The sequence below is a fragment of the Acanthochromis polyacanthus genome, chromosome 18 (genome assembly GCF_021347895.1).
Source record: "Acanthochromis polyacanthus isolate Apoly-LR-REF ecotype Palm Island chromosome 18, KAUST_Apoly_ChrSc, whole genome shotgun sequence".
NCBI lineage: Eukaryota > Metazoa > Chordata > Actinopteri > Pomacentridae > Acanthochromis > Acanthochromis polyacanthus.
The window spans coordinates 11,171,223-11,189,181 of record NC_067130.1 but is presented as its reverse complement, the minus strand read 5'-3'; the positions used below and the strand labels follow the sequence as shown (position 1 = coordinate 11,189,181).

At 41.3% G+C, this 17,959-nt stretch overlaps 1 protein-coding gene across 15 annotated transcripts in view; it reads left to right on the top strand.

Annotated features, from left to right (window-relative positions):
- Positions 1-17,959, top strand: part of add1 (adducin 1 (alpha)) — a 33,711-nt gene that overhangs the window by 10,502 nt on the left and 5,250 nt on the right. For 7 of the 15 annotated variants that reach the window (XM_022203765.2, XM_051938157.1, XM_022203797.2 and 4 more), the window contains exons 2-16: positions 2,524-2,732; positions 3,682-3,844; positions 5,239-5,390; positions 5,721-5,801; positions 5,972-6,121; positions 6,219-6,362; positions 6,450-6,548; positions 6,887-7,060; positions 7,940-8,290; positions 12,146-12,241; positions 12,434-12,526; positions 12,909-12,926; positions 14,173-14,259; positions 15,131-15,287; positions 17,259-17,348. In XM_022203765.2, coding sequence (XP_022059457.2) covers positions 2,524-2,732; positions 3,682-3,844; positions 5,239-5,390; positions 5,721-5,801; positions 5,972-6,121; positions 6,219-6,362; positions 6,450-6,548; positions 6,887-7,060; positions 7,940-8,290; positions 12,146-12,241; positions 12,434-12,526; positions 12,909-12,926; positions 14,173-14,259; positions 15,131-15,287; positions 17,259-17,348 — 2,064 coding nt within the window. Of the gene's footprint in view, positions 1-2,523; positions 2,733-3,681; positions 3,845-5,238; positions 5,391-5,720; positions 5,802-5,971; positions 6,122-6,218; positions 6,363-6,449; positions 6,549-6,886; positions 7,061-7,939; positions 8,291-12,145; positions 12,242-12,433; positions 12,527-12,908; positions 12,927-14,172; positions 14,260-15,130; positions 15,288-15,954; positions 17,349-17,959 lie in introns of those variants that run through there. The other 8 variants (XM_051938154.1, XM_051938149.1, XM_051938151.1 and 5 more) reach the window with 7 other exon arrangements.

Genomic DNA, 17,959 nt, shown 5'->3' with positions numbered 1-17,959 from the left:
CTGGAGCTTTTTGGTAAGGCACATCAACTCTATGTTCATAGACTCAAAAACCAAGCATACGAAGAAAAGAACACTGTCCCTACGGTGAAACATGGAGGAGGCTCAGTAATGTTTTGGGGCTGCTTTGCTGCATCTGGCACAGGGTGTCTTGAAAGTGTGCAAGGTACGATGAAATCTGAAGACTATCAAGGCATTCTGGAGAGAAATGTGCTGCCTAGTGTCAGAAAGCTTGGTCTCAGTCGCAGGTCATGGGTCTTCCAACAGGACAACCATCCAAAACACACAGCCAAAAACACCCAAGAATGGCTGAGAGAAAAGCGTTGGACTATTCTAAAGTGGCCTTCTATGAGCCCAGATCTGAATCCCATTGAACATATGTGGAAGGAGCTGAAACATGCCATTTGGAGAAGACACCCATCAAACCTGAGACAACTGGAGCTGTTTGCTCATGAGGAGTGGGCCAAAATACCTGTGGACAGCTGCAGAACGCTCATTGACAAATACAGAAATCGTTTAATTGCAGTGATTGCCTCAAAAGGTTGTGCAACAAAATATTAAGTTATGGGTACCATCATTTTTGTCCAGCCCTATTTCATTAGTTTGTTTTTTTAAATAATTATGTTAATCAACAATTCAAAAGTGATGGCTGATTTTGATTATTTAATTTTCAATAAATTTTTATTTATTGTTACTTTTGTGAGTTTCAAGTGATTTCAGTGAGAATTGTGGGTTTTTCCTTCTTTAACTGAGGGGTACCAACAATTTTGTCCACGTGTGTATAAAAACATAACTGGGTGGTATAGAGGAGTTTTGTCCGTGCGTAGAGTTTTCATTTCGTTCCTTTTGCCCAGTGTTGACAGCTGAGTGGTGTTGAGTTTCCAGGAAACATGTTGTGGAAATCAATGAAAACCTCTCAGAGCTGAGAAGAAAAAGTCACATGACCGAGGCAGGAAGTAGAAGAGTGTGTGGTTTATGTGATTGGCTTTCTAGTCCAATGACTGGCAATGCTCACTTCCATTTTTTACATGGGGAAACTTTCTGCTTGTCTCACTGTCAGCATCTTAATGCCTCTTTCTTGATACTTTATTATTAATTAATATTTAGATGGCCTTCTTTAAAAAGTAACAAAGCATGTAAAATGAACTGTCTTATTATTAGTATGTGGCTAATGTTTTAGTCCACAGTTCATAATGTTTTACGTTTAAAAAATAAAAACTTGACGCGTTTTACACTCTTGCTTTAATGCCCTGTTTTTGTTGAGCGTAAAACACCATCAATAAACACAGAACACCCTGAAATTTAAACATATTGAAGGTGAAACATTTAGTCGATAATTGAATTAACATCAAATCAGCAGCTATTTTGATAATGTTATGGTTCTTTTCATGCAACAATAGTCATGTAAAGTTAATCGTTTTATGCTTGCTGTTCTGCCAATCTGTAGCTTTTGTGGTTTTCACTATTTAATGTTGCTGTAGTCCAAATATCTTGTGGTTTAGGGTAATGGGTTGCTAGGATGGTCTTTTTTTTTGCCATTTTCTTCCATTTTATAGACTAAATTAATAGAATCAAATCTTGTTAATAGTCCTGATTAACAGCCCTAAGGCATACGGTCAAGCCTGAAATTATTCATACCCCGAGCAAATTTTGACTTAAAGGTCCTTTTATTCAACCAGCAAGTTTTTTTTTAATTGAAAATGACACAAGTGTTTCCCAAAAGATAATAAGATGATGTACATGAGACGTCAACGTGGGAAAAAAAAAAAACTCAGCTTTTGTTTACATTCAAAAGTAACTTTAAGTCAAAATTTGCTTGGGGTATGAATAAATTTGGGCTTGACCTCATATTAAGCTTGCCACACAAGCTTATGTAAAACAGTGTACATCAGTGACAGCATAATGTAAAGTTACATGGCATAAGTGAAGCACACCAAATGCTTTAATAATTCATCTAAAATGATGATTAGAATGTTATAATCTGATCTGACCTTACTGTTATAAATGACCTCACACAGAAACTTGAAAACCAACTTTGAGGAGCATACTGCCATCGTACTGTAACAGGATTTACAGAAGAGAATCCAACTGGTCCACCATGTTGTGTATTAAGATTCTATGCAGCGTTACCATTGTCACTCCATATATGTGACACCAACTGCTGTGTTTGATGAACTTTTACTGTTTTGCCACCCTCAAGCGCTGACAAAAAGTGGCACTGGTTCGAAAGAAGGTAAATCCTAGATAGTGACGTCCTGGTGTTGAGTTATAGGCATCAAATGGAGTCGTTCTTCTCATTAGCTCCAGTAGTTTTTAATTTGCTTGTGATGGGAGCCTGCCTTGATCGTGACAAACACTGGGCAAGACTCATGTCAACTTTCTACAGGAAAATGTTTGTCATCCCCAGAGAAACCTTGATTTGTCACCCAGATTTGGAGAGAATGTAAGAAACAGATGCGTGGAACTGTTGTGTGGGATTTGTTTGTCTTACTCTGTGTTGAGCGGTCGTCTCTGTCACGTCTTCAGGAGGCCAGCCCAGAATGAACGGCGAGTCAGGTGCCGGAGTGGTGACGGCCCCCCCTCCCACCACTGCCCCCCACAAGGAGCGGTACTTCGACCGGGTGGACGAGAGCAGTCCAGAGTACCAGAGGGAGAGGAACATGGCACCGGACCTGAGACAGGATTTCAACATGATGGAGCAGAGGAAGAGGGTCTCCATGATACTACAGAGCCCGGTCAGTGGCACCAACTCATAAATTCTGTATTTAGACTCAGCTGATCTGGCTGTTCACACTTAAAACGCAACGCTACATTGGCTGTATGTTATCACTAAACACTGTGATCATGGTTCATGTATGCACATTGCCATGAATGCCATTTTAAAATGTGAACATGCTGCTTTGGTGTAAAGAAAGCAGCCTTCTCAACATCACATGATGGATCCAGTTTATTCCTCATCAGCAGTGTGTTTGTGAGCAGCTGAATGCCCAGGACAGAGCAGCTCTGTTTGAAGGCCTATTGTATGTAGGAAAAGGACTGATGTATCCTAGTCAGCGTCCTAGTCTCAGGACGCTAGAAAGCGTAGAGGACGAAATCGCGCGATAGCTCGCACCAAAACACTGGTTTTGGCGCGAGCTCTCGCGCGATTTCGGAACGAGATTTGGTTTCTAGCGTCCTGAGCTTTGGATACAGACCACAACAAAGAGTGATCGCCAGGTAATGTGGAGGTTTTCGTTCACTTCTCATCTCTAGTATGTTGGACACTCGTTGAGACTATCCGAGCCGGTCAGTGTGGGGCAAAAAGCACGTTAGGGCGGACTTTGACGCGGGGGGGCAGGTTACCCCATACTTTTCGCTAGCTGAGCTGCTAGCTGAGCTGCTAAGCTGCCTGCCTGGCTAAATACTGGAGCTATATCAAAAATTCATTTCTCCATCACTCACATGTATGAAATCACATATGGAAACAGACCCCAGGTTGAAAAAAACCGAAGTTCCCCTTTAAGATCAGGACTGTATGTTGAATTATTGCCTGATTGTGTGGTTATGTCGGCCTTTCTGTATACAGTTTTTGTTCAACAGTATTATTTCTAAAAGCCACCATACTTCACAACGTACAAACTCTGCCCCTTACACTACTGATGGCATACTTCTGTTTGTTATCCTGTCTGTGTTGATGACCGGCAGGCATTTTGCGAGGAGCTGGAGACGATGATCCAGGATCAGCTGAAGAAGGGGAAGACGCCTACAAGCCTGCTGGCTCTGCAGCAGATCGCAGACTTCATGACCACCAGCATGCCTTCCATGTATCCCGCTGCACCACAGGGAGGCATGGCGGCACTGAACATGAGTAAGCAGAGAGGAGAATGAGTGTTTGTGACTTTTTGACCCCAGCCCTGCTATGTCTGCACTCACAATGAGTAATGCAGCGTATGCCAGCACTAATTTCAGGACAAAGAGTCCAGTTGGATTTCAGTAGGCAGAACTCATCCAATTGTTACACTGGAAAAAATGCCCCTCTCAAAACAAGAAAAAAACACTTATTTCAAGAAACTTTGACCTTGAAATAAGTGAAAAAATCTGTCAATAGAACAGGTGAGAAATGGCTTGGTGAGATTTGTTGAAATAAGATATGATATTTTGAATCTTGAGATCTCATCATTAGCTGGGAAAACTTATTTTAAGCTGTATTTTACCAGCATTGTCAAGCGTGGGTGTCTTAAAATAAGCCAGATATGCTTAAAAGAAAATGCAGTTTTTCACTCAAAAATAGTAACCTCATGTAACCTCCTAATTTGAGATGCATTAACCCTCCTGTTGTCGTCATTTACGGGCACCAAAAAAATATCCTTTCCTTGTCTGAAAATATCCAAAAAAATCGGCAAAAAATTCCCCAAATTTCTGAAAATTTGCAAAAACCTTCAGGAAGAATGATCCAATAATTCCTTAAAAATTTCCCTTAAAAATTTAATTTAAAACAAAATCCCCCAAATTTGGCAAGAAAATTCTTGTAAATATTTTCAAGAAATGAATAAAAATCTTCCAAAAAAATCCCCTCAAAAAATATCTGAAGTGATTACAAATATATCAGTAAACGTCTAATATTTTCTTTAAGAACATTCACAAAACAATCAACCAAAATCCAGCGACATTCGCTGGATTTTGGTTGATTGTTTTGTGAATGTTCTTAAAAAACATTTTGAACATTTCTTTTATCCCACCAAAAAATGTTCATAGATTTCCCAAAAATGTTTAAAATGTGGACATCAGAAGTTTCACTGTGAATTTGAAAAAAATAATTTTTTTTCCCATTTTCAAACTTTAAAACGAGTTAATTTGACCTGCGGGACGACACGAGGGTTAAACTTATTTTGAGTTTTCTTGTAAAATTCAACCCAAAACAAGATAATTTCAAGATTGTTTGACTTAATAAGATATTTAAGATGCTTTGTCTTAAAACAAGTCCCTCCATCTTGCTGAAATGTCACTTGTTAAGACATTTTGACTAAAAATTAAATAGACTTGATAAGATTTTGAGTTTTGCAGTGTATTATGTGTAAGTAGGTTTGTTTTTGTCCTGTTGAGAAGGAACGTGGAGGATAGTGGCTCTAATTTTTGTTTACAGAGCACTATACTTCATCACTTTGCAGTTTCTTGGTGTTTCTTCTCACTGGTATTATTATTTTCCAACCTCTTCCCTGCAAATAAACACTGTCTGTGTGTGACCCCGTCTTTTCCTCTCAGGTTTGGGGATGGTGACTCCAGTCAACGATCTGCGCGGCTCAGACTCGATTTCCTACGACAAGGGAGAGAAGCTGCTCCGCTGCAAGCTGGCTGCCTTTTATCGGCTCGCTGACTTGTTCGGCTGGTCCGAGCTCATCTATAACCACCTCACAGTAAGATCATTCATTCACTGTAATATAATCGAACGTCTTGAATGATTCAGCCGTGCAGGAGTTCAGTAAAGAGCAAAGATTAGTAGATATTTTTCATGTCTTCTTAGCTCACATTTCCTTTGTATTTATGTGCATTGTACACAGTTCAACCAATACATATCTTGACAAATATCCGTTTCATTATATCCATTTGTCGTCCGATATTATGGGCTACAAGAAAAATGGTTTTGTGTCCACTAACAGCCTTAATTGATTGATTTAGTTCAGCTCAATTGAAGCCACTTTCCATGGAATAATGTGATCTAACGTAACCGCCTTCTGGTTTTGTAGGTCAGAGTGAACTCGGACCAGGAGCGCTTCCTTATTGTTCCTTTTGGCCTCCTTTACAGTGAAGTTACAGCCTCCAGTCTGGTAAGAATCAGTTCAGGTCTCCAATTGAATATCAAGCCTTTTTTTAATGTTTCTTCTCCTTATTTTAACCTCTTGATGTCAATGAGTTCACTTTTTGTGAAGTGAAATGTGTTTCAAGAAGCCCGTACTGTTGTTGTGACTCACTGTTTGTCATCTGTTCTGCCCTCCAGGTGAAGATAAACCTTCAAGGTGAGGTTGTGGACCGAGGAAGCACCAACCTTGGGGTCAACCAGGCCGGCTTCACCCTGCACTCTGCCATCTACGCTGCACGGCCCGATGTCAAGTGTATTGTACATATACACACACCTGCAGGGGCTGCGGTAAGATTTGGTGGCATTGATTTTACTCGGTACCAAACACAGAATTATCATACTTAGTCACATGTTGCATGACGTTAAATGCGTTGTTTGGGTGCAGGTGTCGGCCATGAAATGCGGGCTGTTACCCATCTCACCAGAGGCGCTGTCTCTCGGTGAAGTGGCCTATCACGACTATCACGGCATACTGGTGGATCAGGAAGAAAGTGCTCTCATACAGAAGAACCTCGGGCCTAACAGCAAGGTGACAGCAGTGTGAATACGGAGAAATTAATACAGAAGAAATCTTATTTCTGCAGCTGAAGAGAATTACATTTCTACTCTGCCCCAGGTGCTCATCCTGAGGAACCATGGCTTGGTGTCAGTAGGTGAAACAGTGGAGGAGGCTTTCTATTACATCCACAATCTGGTCACCGCCTGTGAGATTCAGGTAGGACACAGTCTGAGCTTTATAACAGCCCTCTAAAATATCGCTTGAGTAGTGAAAGTATCTTTAATATTGTCACTTTGCTATCATTGTGGTAGAATTACATAGAAGAGTTATTGTTTTCATTTGGGTTGTTGTATTTGGCACCGTGTTTGTCTGCATTACTCATAATGATTCCCTTTGTCCCTTGTCTCTCCACATCTTTATATATGTTCACCTTTTCTTCATGTTGGATGTCTGTGTCTCTGTGCATGTGCTCATGTCCACACTTTTCATTTCCTCCTTCTGTATTCTGGACCTGTCTGCGGTTTCTCTGTGTATACCCCCTTAATGTTTTCCAGGTGCGAACACTGGCTAGCGCTGGAGGGCCAGATAATCTGGTGATGCTGGACCCGGGGAAATACAAGTCGCGCCCACGGGTCCCTGAGCCAGCTGGGGATGGGTCAGCAACACACCCCAAGTGGCAAGTCGGGGAGCAGGAGTTTGAGGCTCTTATGAGAATGCTCGACAACTTGGTAAGCACAAAGAACGGGCTGTAACTTTAAGCTCGTATGCAAGATGGAACAATTTTATTACATTTACCTCTTAATTGCTTGATTTTCACAATATTTAAAAAATGTTCTGAATTAGTGAATTCATTTAGCAAGTGAATGATCAACCCTTTATCCCACTATTGGCTATTTGCATTCTTATTCAATTTACTCTTTTCCCAGAAACTACATTGCAGGTGGTAATTATCAGATGTCATTTCAGTGTCTTTCCAGGAAAATATCCTGGTTACTCAGCCTACTAATCTACAAACCTTGCTGTGGGCAGATAACGGCATTAAAAGGCTCTTATGGCATGTTTCCCTTTAGATCTGTGTGATAACATGTTCTTTTTAAGACGATGTTTTGGAAAAGACATGCTTTCAGTATTAAAATACTTGAAGGTGTGGACAAATGTTGATGAGGAGTATATCTCAAAAACTCTAAAAATAAAAGTATATCTCCACAGAAAGCATAGAGCAACCAGCATAAGCTCCACAGTGACTTTAAAATGTGGCTAAAATATTTTTGGATCACCCGAACCTCAAATTTCAGGTCACCACATGAGCTCCTAATATATGTGCTCACATTTCTGTGGAATTTTCAGTTGTGGGATTTAAATTCAAGCTAGACATTTTTTGCTTTCATTTGCACAGCAACATCCTTCTGCAGTTTACTAACATCAGCGAACATTTGTCATCATAAATTAGTGCTAAAGTGAGACTGCTGCAGTGAAACTCTGATGTGTATGATTGAACAAGGGTTTGTTTTATTATTCGTATGTGTTATTTTGTATTTTAAAAGTTACACTCTGATGTATTACTCTGTATTTTCTGTCCCCTGTTCTTCTATCTTCTGTCATTCTAGGGCTACAGGACGGGCTATCCTTACCGCTGCCCGGCCTTGCGAGACAAAGGTAAAAAGTACAGTGACGTGGAGATCGCTTCCTCCGCCCACGGTGGTTATTCATACGGGGAGGACAGCGACTCAGGTGCTCGCTCCCCGCTGAAACACAGCTTCCAGCGCGGCCAGCGCGACAAGACCCGTTGGCTCAATGCCGGCGGTCGCCCCGACGAGCCCTACGAGGACGGGCCCGACGGCAGCAGCCCCAAGTCGAAGCCTAAGGTGTGGACGAACATAACACACGATCACGTCAAACCCTTGCTGCAGTCTCTCTCGTCCGGTGTCTGCGTGCCAAGCTGTATAACCAACTGCTTGGTCTGTGCCTACCTTATTGTTCATAGTATAGATTTTACAGCTACCTTGTTGGTGGAAACGGGTAGATGGTCGGCATCCTGAGGGTCTGGGGACATTTTAAACTTAAACTATATACAAGCTGAATCTGCTGCTTTCTGATCATCTTCTCATGAGCCTTTTGCCAAACTGTTTGCCACTTTTCACAACTTTTGGCTCACTCTCACTGTAATACTGAGTGTCCTATTAACCCACCTTTCTAATGCTGTCAGCTCTGTCTGTTAATTACTTCGTATCGTTGCTGTAATTATTTGTCAGCCCTCTTTGCTCTTTTTCCCTTCTGGTCTCCTAATGCTTCATGATGCCAGGCCAGCTGCCCACTGCATGCCCCACTGCATGTGTAGTAGTGAAATGCATTGTTGGTGTTGATGTTTTTCCCAGAGGAGCGAGCAGCAGGGGTGTGGCATGAGTCCTCAAGTAGGCAGGTGAATGTGGCAAGACAAGGTGATGTTTCTGCTAACCACACTACTGTTCACCACTCTTTAATTCACACTCTTAGCTTTGTCTCTGCATCTTGACGTCGGCTAACTTTGTTACTTAAAGATGAGTTGGGGGGGAAATGATCAAGAAAAGAAAGGTTAAGAAAGATTTGAGACTATATTAACCATAACCTCGCAAGTGTGACTTTGCTTTGTGGACTTCTCAGAAAATGTGTTTATTAGACATTTTATTAGACAAAGGAGGAAAGTGGCATGTCTCTGAGAACATTTGTCCACAATAATACTAGATACAATATAACATTTATTAAAAAATACTTAGCATTATACAACAAAGCAAAGCTTTCCTTGGCAAATGAGTTATGCAGCCTGCTTTTTTTTAACTTTTATTTTACTTGAACACTTGCAACTGCTCCCAGTTGTACGATTGTGTTTCCTCTATTATTTTTGTTCTCTCTAACTTCTGGTTTCAGTTTTATTCCGAAAGTGGTTTTGAGCACCTCAAGGCCTGCATGAGTGGATTTGTTGGAAGAAAAAAAACAAACAAAAACGAATATGAAATTTGACCTGACTTTTGAATCAATTATCTCCTGTTGGGAAAGTAGGAAATGTTGTGTTGTGAGACTCTATCTCAGTGAGTATATCGTGTTTACATGTTCATCTCATACTCAACCAACCCAACCCAGCTATTTCCATCCAGAACCCTTTCCTCATCTGGTTTGGCAGCTAACCAGCCAAGCTTGGAGTAAACACAGGAATGAAGTCATGAGCTTATGCTTTCCACTGCGAGTTACATGCTTAGTTTTTAAAAAAAAAAAAAAAAAAAGGTTGAACGAAACATTTTTTGCATGAAAGCTGAAGATTTGATTTCTATATTTTCACCTGCTGCTCATTCAGTTTGGTGCAAGAAAAGGTTGCAGATTTTTTTCCCCTCAATCATGCTGAGCATTACCAGGTTTACAAAAACACAGTATAAGGGGTATTTCTTCACATTTACCAAGAAAATCAAAGGTTTCAGCCTCTGCAGGGAAGATATTTTTTTAGTTTGTAGTGTTGTGACAATGGCTTTTTTGTCCCAACATGGGAGAGTGTCCTCGGGTGTGTTTCTCTCTTATCTCTGTCGTCCTTGTTGTTGTGTATCAGCCTGGAAAATGACTTTGGTGATGCCAGCTCACCCCTCACTGCCACTCTCGCTTCGTAAGCCAGCCTCATCGTCTTAGTCACCCACTCACCCAGGCATTTCTCACTTCTCCCTCACCCCTCGCCACCACCCACTCCTCACTTCTCCTTCACCCCTTTATGTTTTATATCATTCTGTGATGCTCTCAGTTGATCTTCAGTGTGCTCCTCCTGTTGTTTTTTTTATTATTTTCAATCAAATTCTACATCAATGATGATGACATATGAACAGATGATCGTTAGTAGTACAGATGCACTGTTAGCCAGTGCGTCTTATGCTTTAACCTGTCCTGCATAAGATCTTTTCATCTGTTTCTGACTGAGCATCACCAACACGGGTCGTCTTGAAAGCAAGAGGGCTTATACCAATCTGAAGGATGTTAAAACACAGCCTTAAAGGGGAACTTCGTTTTTTTTTTTCAACCTGGGGTCTGTTTCCATATGTCATTTCATACATGTGAGTGATGAAGAAATGAATTTTCGACATAGCTCCAGTATTTAGCCAGGCAGGCAGCTTAGCAGCTCAGCTAGCAGCTCGGCTAGCGAAAAGTATGGGGCAACTTGACCCAAGTCTGCCTTAACGTGCTTTTTTCCCCACACTGACCGGCTCGGATAGTCTCAACGAGTGTCCCACAACATACTAGAGATGAGAAGTGAACGAAAACCTCCACATTACCTGGCGATCGCTCTTTGTTGTGGTCTGTATCCAAATCTCAGGACGCTAGAAAGCAAATCTCGTTCCGAAATCGCACGAGAGCTCGTGCCAAAACCGTTGTTTTGGTGCGAGCTCTCGTGCGATTTCGTCCTCTATGCTTCCTTGCGTCCTGAGATTTGGATACAGACCACAACAAAGAGCGATCGCCAGGTAATGTGGAGGTTTTCGTTCACTTCTCATCTCTAGTATGTTATGGGACACTCATTGAGACTATCCGAGCCGGTCAGTGTGGGGCAAAAAAGCACGTTAGGGCAGACTTTGACGCGGGGGGGCCAGCTGCTCCATACTTTTCGCTAGCTGAGCTGCTAGCTGAGCTGCTAAGCTGCCTGCCTGGCTAAATACTGGAGCTATGTCGAAAATTCATTTCTCCATCACTCACATGTATGAAATGACATGAAAACAGACCCCAGGTTGAAAAAAACTGAAGTTTCCCTTTAAACACAGTCTGTCCTGTCTGCGGGGGCACCTACAACTTATTGCAGAAGCTTCTTAGCACTTTAGAAGTAACTAGAGACCTCAATTTATACAGCAGATATGTTTAGAAAACATTCAATCTGATTTGCCCAGTCTCAAAAACATCTGGTCAGCAGTGATTCACTTTTTACTTCCAACTGTTTAATTAAGGTTCATTGGACAGCTTCTAGTAGCATTGACACCTATAAATATAATCATGTGCACACCACACCCTTCAGCTGTTTTCTGTGACATGAGTAGAACAGTCTGTAACTGATTTAAAGGACTTGCATCATGCCTAGAGCTTTCTTGCATTTCTTGGCAAAAATCTTAATTTATATCAAAGCCTGACCAATGTATGATTTTCTGGCGATTAAACATTCTGATGTCGATGTATCAGCTGATATTCTTTATAGATACATATATATGTTAGAGTATCATTGGACAAAGAAAAATCATGTGGTCGTTGTTTATTAGCTTTTTATCTTGAATGTATTTCAAGAAATAGTTAGCAGCTTATTGTGAAGACACCACTTGACTCTGCACCATCCTCTACTCTGCTGCATGTGCTGCAGACACAGCGCTCATAGTTTTATACAGAATCACCAACTGTGACTGCACAATTTCTAAATTACAGTTAGGAATATGATCTATCATATCAGCACGTTCTTAATACTCTCCATTTCTATAATTTAGTCCGTGTTCCAGTCAGCATTTTTTGCGGAAATCAAGCCTCAATTAAAATATGGCATTTTGTATTACTTAGAAAATACCACCTATTATCAGGGGTTGATAATAAAAATAAAAGCTAGTAAAAGGAAGCTTGCTCACATTTTCCAAAATGTGCCTCATCATCATTGGTTCATTTTTTACATTCAGATCTTTTCACAGTCATCCAACTTTGTCAGTTTCAGTTGAGCATGATTCTTGTGTTGTGAAGCCTGCATAGTATTATGTCTAAATATATTTTTGTGCTTGGGTCATGTCTTTGCCTCTGGTTTTAGCTGATTTTAACACTTTACGTGGTGTTTACAGTGGACAAAGGAAGATGGGCTCCGCCAGGCTGCCGCAGCCAATCAGTTCATCCCGTTGAACACCAACCCAAAGGAAGTCCTGGAAATGAGGAATAAGGTATCGCTGCTTTCTTCCGTCTCTGGTTTCAGCTGAGTTAATGCTCATTTGCCCTTTATAAATAATTTTCTCCTGATGCTGCTTGTACTTTAAAGACCATCTAAGGCTCCTGGTGTGCATGTAAGTGCATAGAGCAGGATGCACTTAATGCTTCTCATCATATTTCACAAATTGAAATGTTGTTGTTTGTAGATCCGGGAGCAGAACCTGCAGGACATAAAGACCGCAGGACCCCAGTCTCAGGTTCTGTGTGCAGGCACTGTGGTGGAGCGTTCTTTAAACCAGGTCAGTCTCAAATCAGCTCTTAAATACCTCCCTGCTGCAACTATCCTGACCTGGAGATGAATATGCATCTCATACTTGTGAAATAGCTGGGTTTTATATTGCTTCTATTGAGATTAAAACAAAAATCTCTTAATATATTCTGTCCAGGTCTGGAGTCGCTGCATAAACCAAGATGCTTCAATGTGTGAATATTGTGCATAAAATTGTCCTGGACACTGAGCTGTAATGACAGAAATTGGTTGAAATCAAAACTTCCCTTTATAATTTGACATCTGTTTATCAGACAGAATATCCATTAATAACAGAGAGCAAAACATGTCCTCCATGTTGTTACCAGAGCATGGGGGGACTTTGTAACTGTGACATTATTTTTTGACCACAGAGAATGTCAATCTGGCAGGTGAGTAGTATGTGGGAGAGGTAACCTCACTCTGCTCTCCAAACCTGCCAGTTCAGGCTGTGTCCATATTCATACATTGTTTGTGAGCGTTTTTATTTGGTTTGCCTTTTTCTTTTCGGGAGTTCAGAGTCACGGCTGTTACCTCTCACAGCATTTGTAAGCCGGTCATTTTGGTGTCTTGAAATGCTAAAAACAAAATCCCCATTGCAGTCAGATAATATCTGTTTTCTCTCTGTGCATGTGACCTTTTTTTCTCTTTTGAGAAAAACAAATGCAAAACATGAGAACATGCTTAAAATATTCTTTTAGAGTTCAGCTTGCATGGCTCGCCCTTCCTTTCACTGTGCAACTCTTGGCTAAGTTTTTTTTTTTTCCCCACATCTGTGAAATAGACTTAGAAAGCTTTTTCCCAAACACCAAGAGGAGCATAACATAGGTAATTTAAGACTGGGCTGTTATTTATTTGTATATATATTTGAGTAAGTTTATCAAGTTTTAGAGGTAAATTAAACTTCCTCGGTGCACCAGCAGTAAAAACTAAAGGAGGTGCTGATTAGCTTGTTTGATCCACACACTGTATAGCACCCCCTTGTGTGGATACTTTGCCTTTACAGTGCATGCTTCTGGCTCCCTGTCCCATCACTGCTGCGCTTTTCATAACATCTTTATAGAGCCATCTCTCTTTGCATGCATACAGTATTTGTGTATGTTCGAATGGTACGTATGAATGCAGAGGTGGAAAGTCACGAAGCACAAAGACAGCGGAAATAATATTAACACTAAGTAAGTTAATGCAACTACTTTTGAAAAGGTAGAATTATAGATAAACCTGCAGTTGCTAAACTAAAAAGAGGACTTGTTCCCTTTGAGCCTCCTTTATAATGAGTAAACTTTTCAAGTAGTAACCTCATATCTGCTTGAGGATTACTCACATTCATTTACTTCTACTTGAGTGAGAGGTTATATTCTTTCCCCCTTTGTGTGTGTGTGTGTGTGTGTGTGTGTGTGTGTGTGTGTGTGTGTGTGTGTGTGTGTGTGTGTGTGTGTGTGTGTGTGTGTGTGTGTGTGTGTGTGTGTGTGTGTGTGTGTGTGTGTGTGTGTGTGTGTGTGTGTGTGTGTGTGTAAGGTGGCATGTTTGTGAATGTTTGCACACATTCACGGCTGCCTGACAGATTGCTAGTTTGAATGCTGGTGCTGAAGAGCTGGGTTATGCCTCCACCCCCCCTCACTGGGTTTACTATTGCAGGACGCCCCTCTGTCTGACTGTACAGACACTATTGATGGCCTCGATGTGTCCGAGGGGTCCTATAGTCCTGCTAAATCAATTAGAAAGGTACTTACTGCTCCAATCACAAATATTTTTCACCTGTCCTTCACATCATCCTCTAATCAGTCCTCTACAGACAGGCACTTGATATTTGGATCTGCGTAGACAAAGTGGAGAATAGCGCTAGAATGAGGCCATATTCTGTCTCGTTATGTTTGTAGCATCATGTGACCTGGTCATTTCTACGTATTTGTTTATTCTAGAGTCTTTGAATGCAGTTAGTTTTTTTTGATGGCTAGGATTTTTCATGTTGCTGCTGATAGATGTTAAGTATACCTTACTGCTGTGACTTTAGTTATTTACAACCTTTCTTCTGAAGGTGAGGTGAGGAGTGTAGTGAGTTTAGATCCAGTGATGGTGGCGTTCACTGCATGTTTCTGACAGTATGTTAAATATATTGCCTGACATTTATAAGTGACTTAAAGGGATGTTTTTAGCTTAAGATATACGGTTTCTGCAGGTGATTGTTAGTGCACGAAAGTCATGAATATCTGCTTCATCTTGACTGCTCTCTGTGCTCTACTGTTGGCTTGGACTGCTTCTTAGACCTGTCAGAGCTGTGCTGTATCAATTGTACTATATGAAATTTCACAAAGGTCAAGTGCTTGTATTTTCTAATAAATAAAATGTCTAGTTGTTCGATTTTTTTTTGTATGTTTTTTTTAATTAGGAGACAGCCTGACAGCTCCTACTTCTGCTCTTAAACATTTATCCATTTATGGATCATGTTACTACTAATGCCGCCAGGATTCCTATGTGATATTTACATTTAAAATGTTTCTGAATTGCAACCAGTTTTATATATTGGAATATATTATGCATATTAGAGGAAAATTTCCTCCCCTTATGCTCCCCTTTGTTTCTGTGTGTCCTGAAGGGCGAATTAATAACTGCATCAAAGGCCATCATTGAAAAGGAGTACCAGCCCAAGGTTATTGTCAGCAAGCAGGGCCCCAACCCCTTCACCAAACTAACCGACCAGGAACTGGAGGAATACCGCAGGGAGGTGGAGCAGAAACAGAAAGGAACCGAAGGTAAAGGTGATAAGAAGAACAGAGAGCATGAAATTAAGTTAATTATGTTTATTTATGCATCTATTCTTCTAGAGTTTTTGGTATCTAATTCTGAGTGGTCACAACTGTTAAAAAAGTAAATTTTGTATGTTTAGAAGGGCAGATTTCACCTGTAATTATTAATCTTTTTACATTTTTAAGACCTTTCTCATGGAGGCAAACATGAAAAAGACCAAACATTTTCTATGGCCATGAGTCATTTTTATATCAGTTTAGTCTGCTCTGACACATAACAGCCTATGTAGCAGAGGGATATTTTTTTATTTTCTCGTGGTAAAATTGCAGGAACAACAGCGAAATGTGTTGCACATTTCACAGTTCTTCCATCTGTAATCACTTACATGGCATCCATCAGGAAATGCATCATAATAATGTAAAATTGTTTAGAACAGGGTTACTGCTGCTGTAATTCTACACAGTGAAGAATCAAGCTGAATCCACCTAAGCTGTTGTCTTCAGTTTCACTTTGTTTTGATGTCACATGTTTTCCAGTGTGTATAAAATGTTCAGATGTGAATCTAAAAGTATTAAAATAGCTGAATTCCTTCAGACTGAGGGAGAAACCCGATGACCTTCAGATTGGCCAAACTGTGATGTTATCTCTCCACACACACGCATGGATTCACAGTGCAGGGTCGAGGCGATGTTAGGGAGGGATCAGCCTCCAGCGTACCCGGTCCACAGCCTGAAACGATGCCGAGGGGTCAGGCCTCGGTCTCCACACCTCGACAGTCTGCAGCCGACTCGCCCAGCTTAGAGAAAGCCCAGCCTTCAGCTCCAACAGCAGCCTCTGAGCAGCAATCTTCTTCCCTTGGCCCGTCCAGTGTGGCCGAGCCAGCTCAGAGCGGGGCAGACTCTGCAGGGACAGTAGCGGATGACGATTTTTCGACCGCAGATGAGGTTTTTTCGGCTCCAGATTCCCCACATAAGGAGTTCCACTCGGCTGTGCTGCGAGCCCTCAGCAAGGAGCCATCAGTGGTAGAGGCAGCTAAGGCAGGTCAGGCTCCAGGTACAGCAGATGAAGCGGAGTCTTGCCTAAGCTCTGGCCTTCCACTTCCCTCCTCCCCCGCTCAGTCCTGGTCCGTCTTACTACATACCACTGCACTGGGAAACTGGGGATCCCCGCCTGCTGTGTCTTTTCCTGTTTCTGAGGGTTTGGAGTCTGCTGCCATATTTTTTTTCCATGCGCAAGCACCCTCCCCACCCACAGTTCAATCTGATGCCTTTGCTTGATTATTTTCCCCCCCCATCTCCTGTCTCTGATGTCTTTGAACGAGACATCAGAGCTCTGGCAGATCAGAAACCTTTCTGCAGTTTGATTGGACGAGGAGCTGAAGAGAGAGTGTTTAAAGTAAAATCGAGCTCATTGTAAGATTCAGGCTCATTCCTTCTCTTTTAGGGATCTAACGTAAGTGTGAAAGCGCTTTAGCTATGAGGTGTTTTGCTAAGTCTTGAGGAAGCTGCATCCGAGCTCAGTCATCCAATCAGAGCATCCTGTGTGTGGAAAGCAAATAATGGTCCTCCTTCTCTTCCTGCTAACTTGTCTTGGTTATATCTCTGTTGGTGTCAGCTCTCCCTTCTGTGCATCTGACTCATTTCAATTAAAGCTAATAATTTGAATCAGGTCTGTGGGATATTTTACGTTTGATTTAGTGGGGTCTGTTTGCATAGATCTGCAGTGTGCTTCTGATTAAAGCTTACTCCCTGGTTTGGTTCTTTGTGTGACTTTCCTTTTCCTTTGTGTTGCATTGCTGTTGGTGTTACCTCAAAATGGTTCTCTGACATAAAATGCCGTGTTTAAGCAAAAAATTTAGGCCAAAAATACCCAGACAACTATAGATAATTTTATTGTGGATTAATTTAATCCTTCCCCCCCCATTTATTTGGGCAGAATAGTTTCTCACTATTTAATTTCTGCTGATTTTCTTTCAGATCCAGAGCAACAAGTAGAATCTGAGGAGGAGCCCAAAGGCCCAAAACCCACCTCCACACCACCGAGCACCCCGGTCAGAGCAGAGGAAGGTACGATAGCCAGACAGACATACTTGACAGGCCTGGCCTAGTCCTGCCTGGTACAGCATGGGTTTGTCCAGCTTCTCTTGCTGGGTGGTTTGGGTGCTTCCAGGGTTTACAGAAGGAATGCAGAGGCTCCTGTCGATCCACCTGCCTGTCTGTGTAGGGATCTGTTGTCGTTGTGGTCTTTAATAATACTACTACAAGTGTTGTGCTGTGTTTTCTGTAATAACAGGCCAAGAGGTTTTGATTATTTGATCAGGTTTATGCTGCGAGGGTTGATAATCAGCCAAGCATCTCCTAGTTTAACTTCCTGAAATAGACAGTGACATATTGAGTTAAATAAAATTATTATTATATTAGTGGCTATTTAGCAACTTTTGTCAGACCCCAGTGCAGACCTTTAAGTATTTATTTTATTTTATTTTCTCCCTCTTGGTCTTTATTACTATTGGATTACACCTATGTCAATAGTATCATTCATAATGATACTAAAACTCACCTTTAAAAACAGGAATCTTTAGCTTGTAGGCACAATTTACTAAATTTAAATGATCTTGAGAGCTTCATTCAGTAACTCAGCTACAGTCAGTGTGAGGGTGGAGAAAGGGGATGAGCAA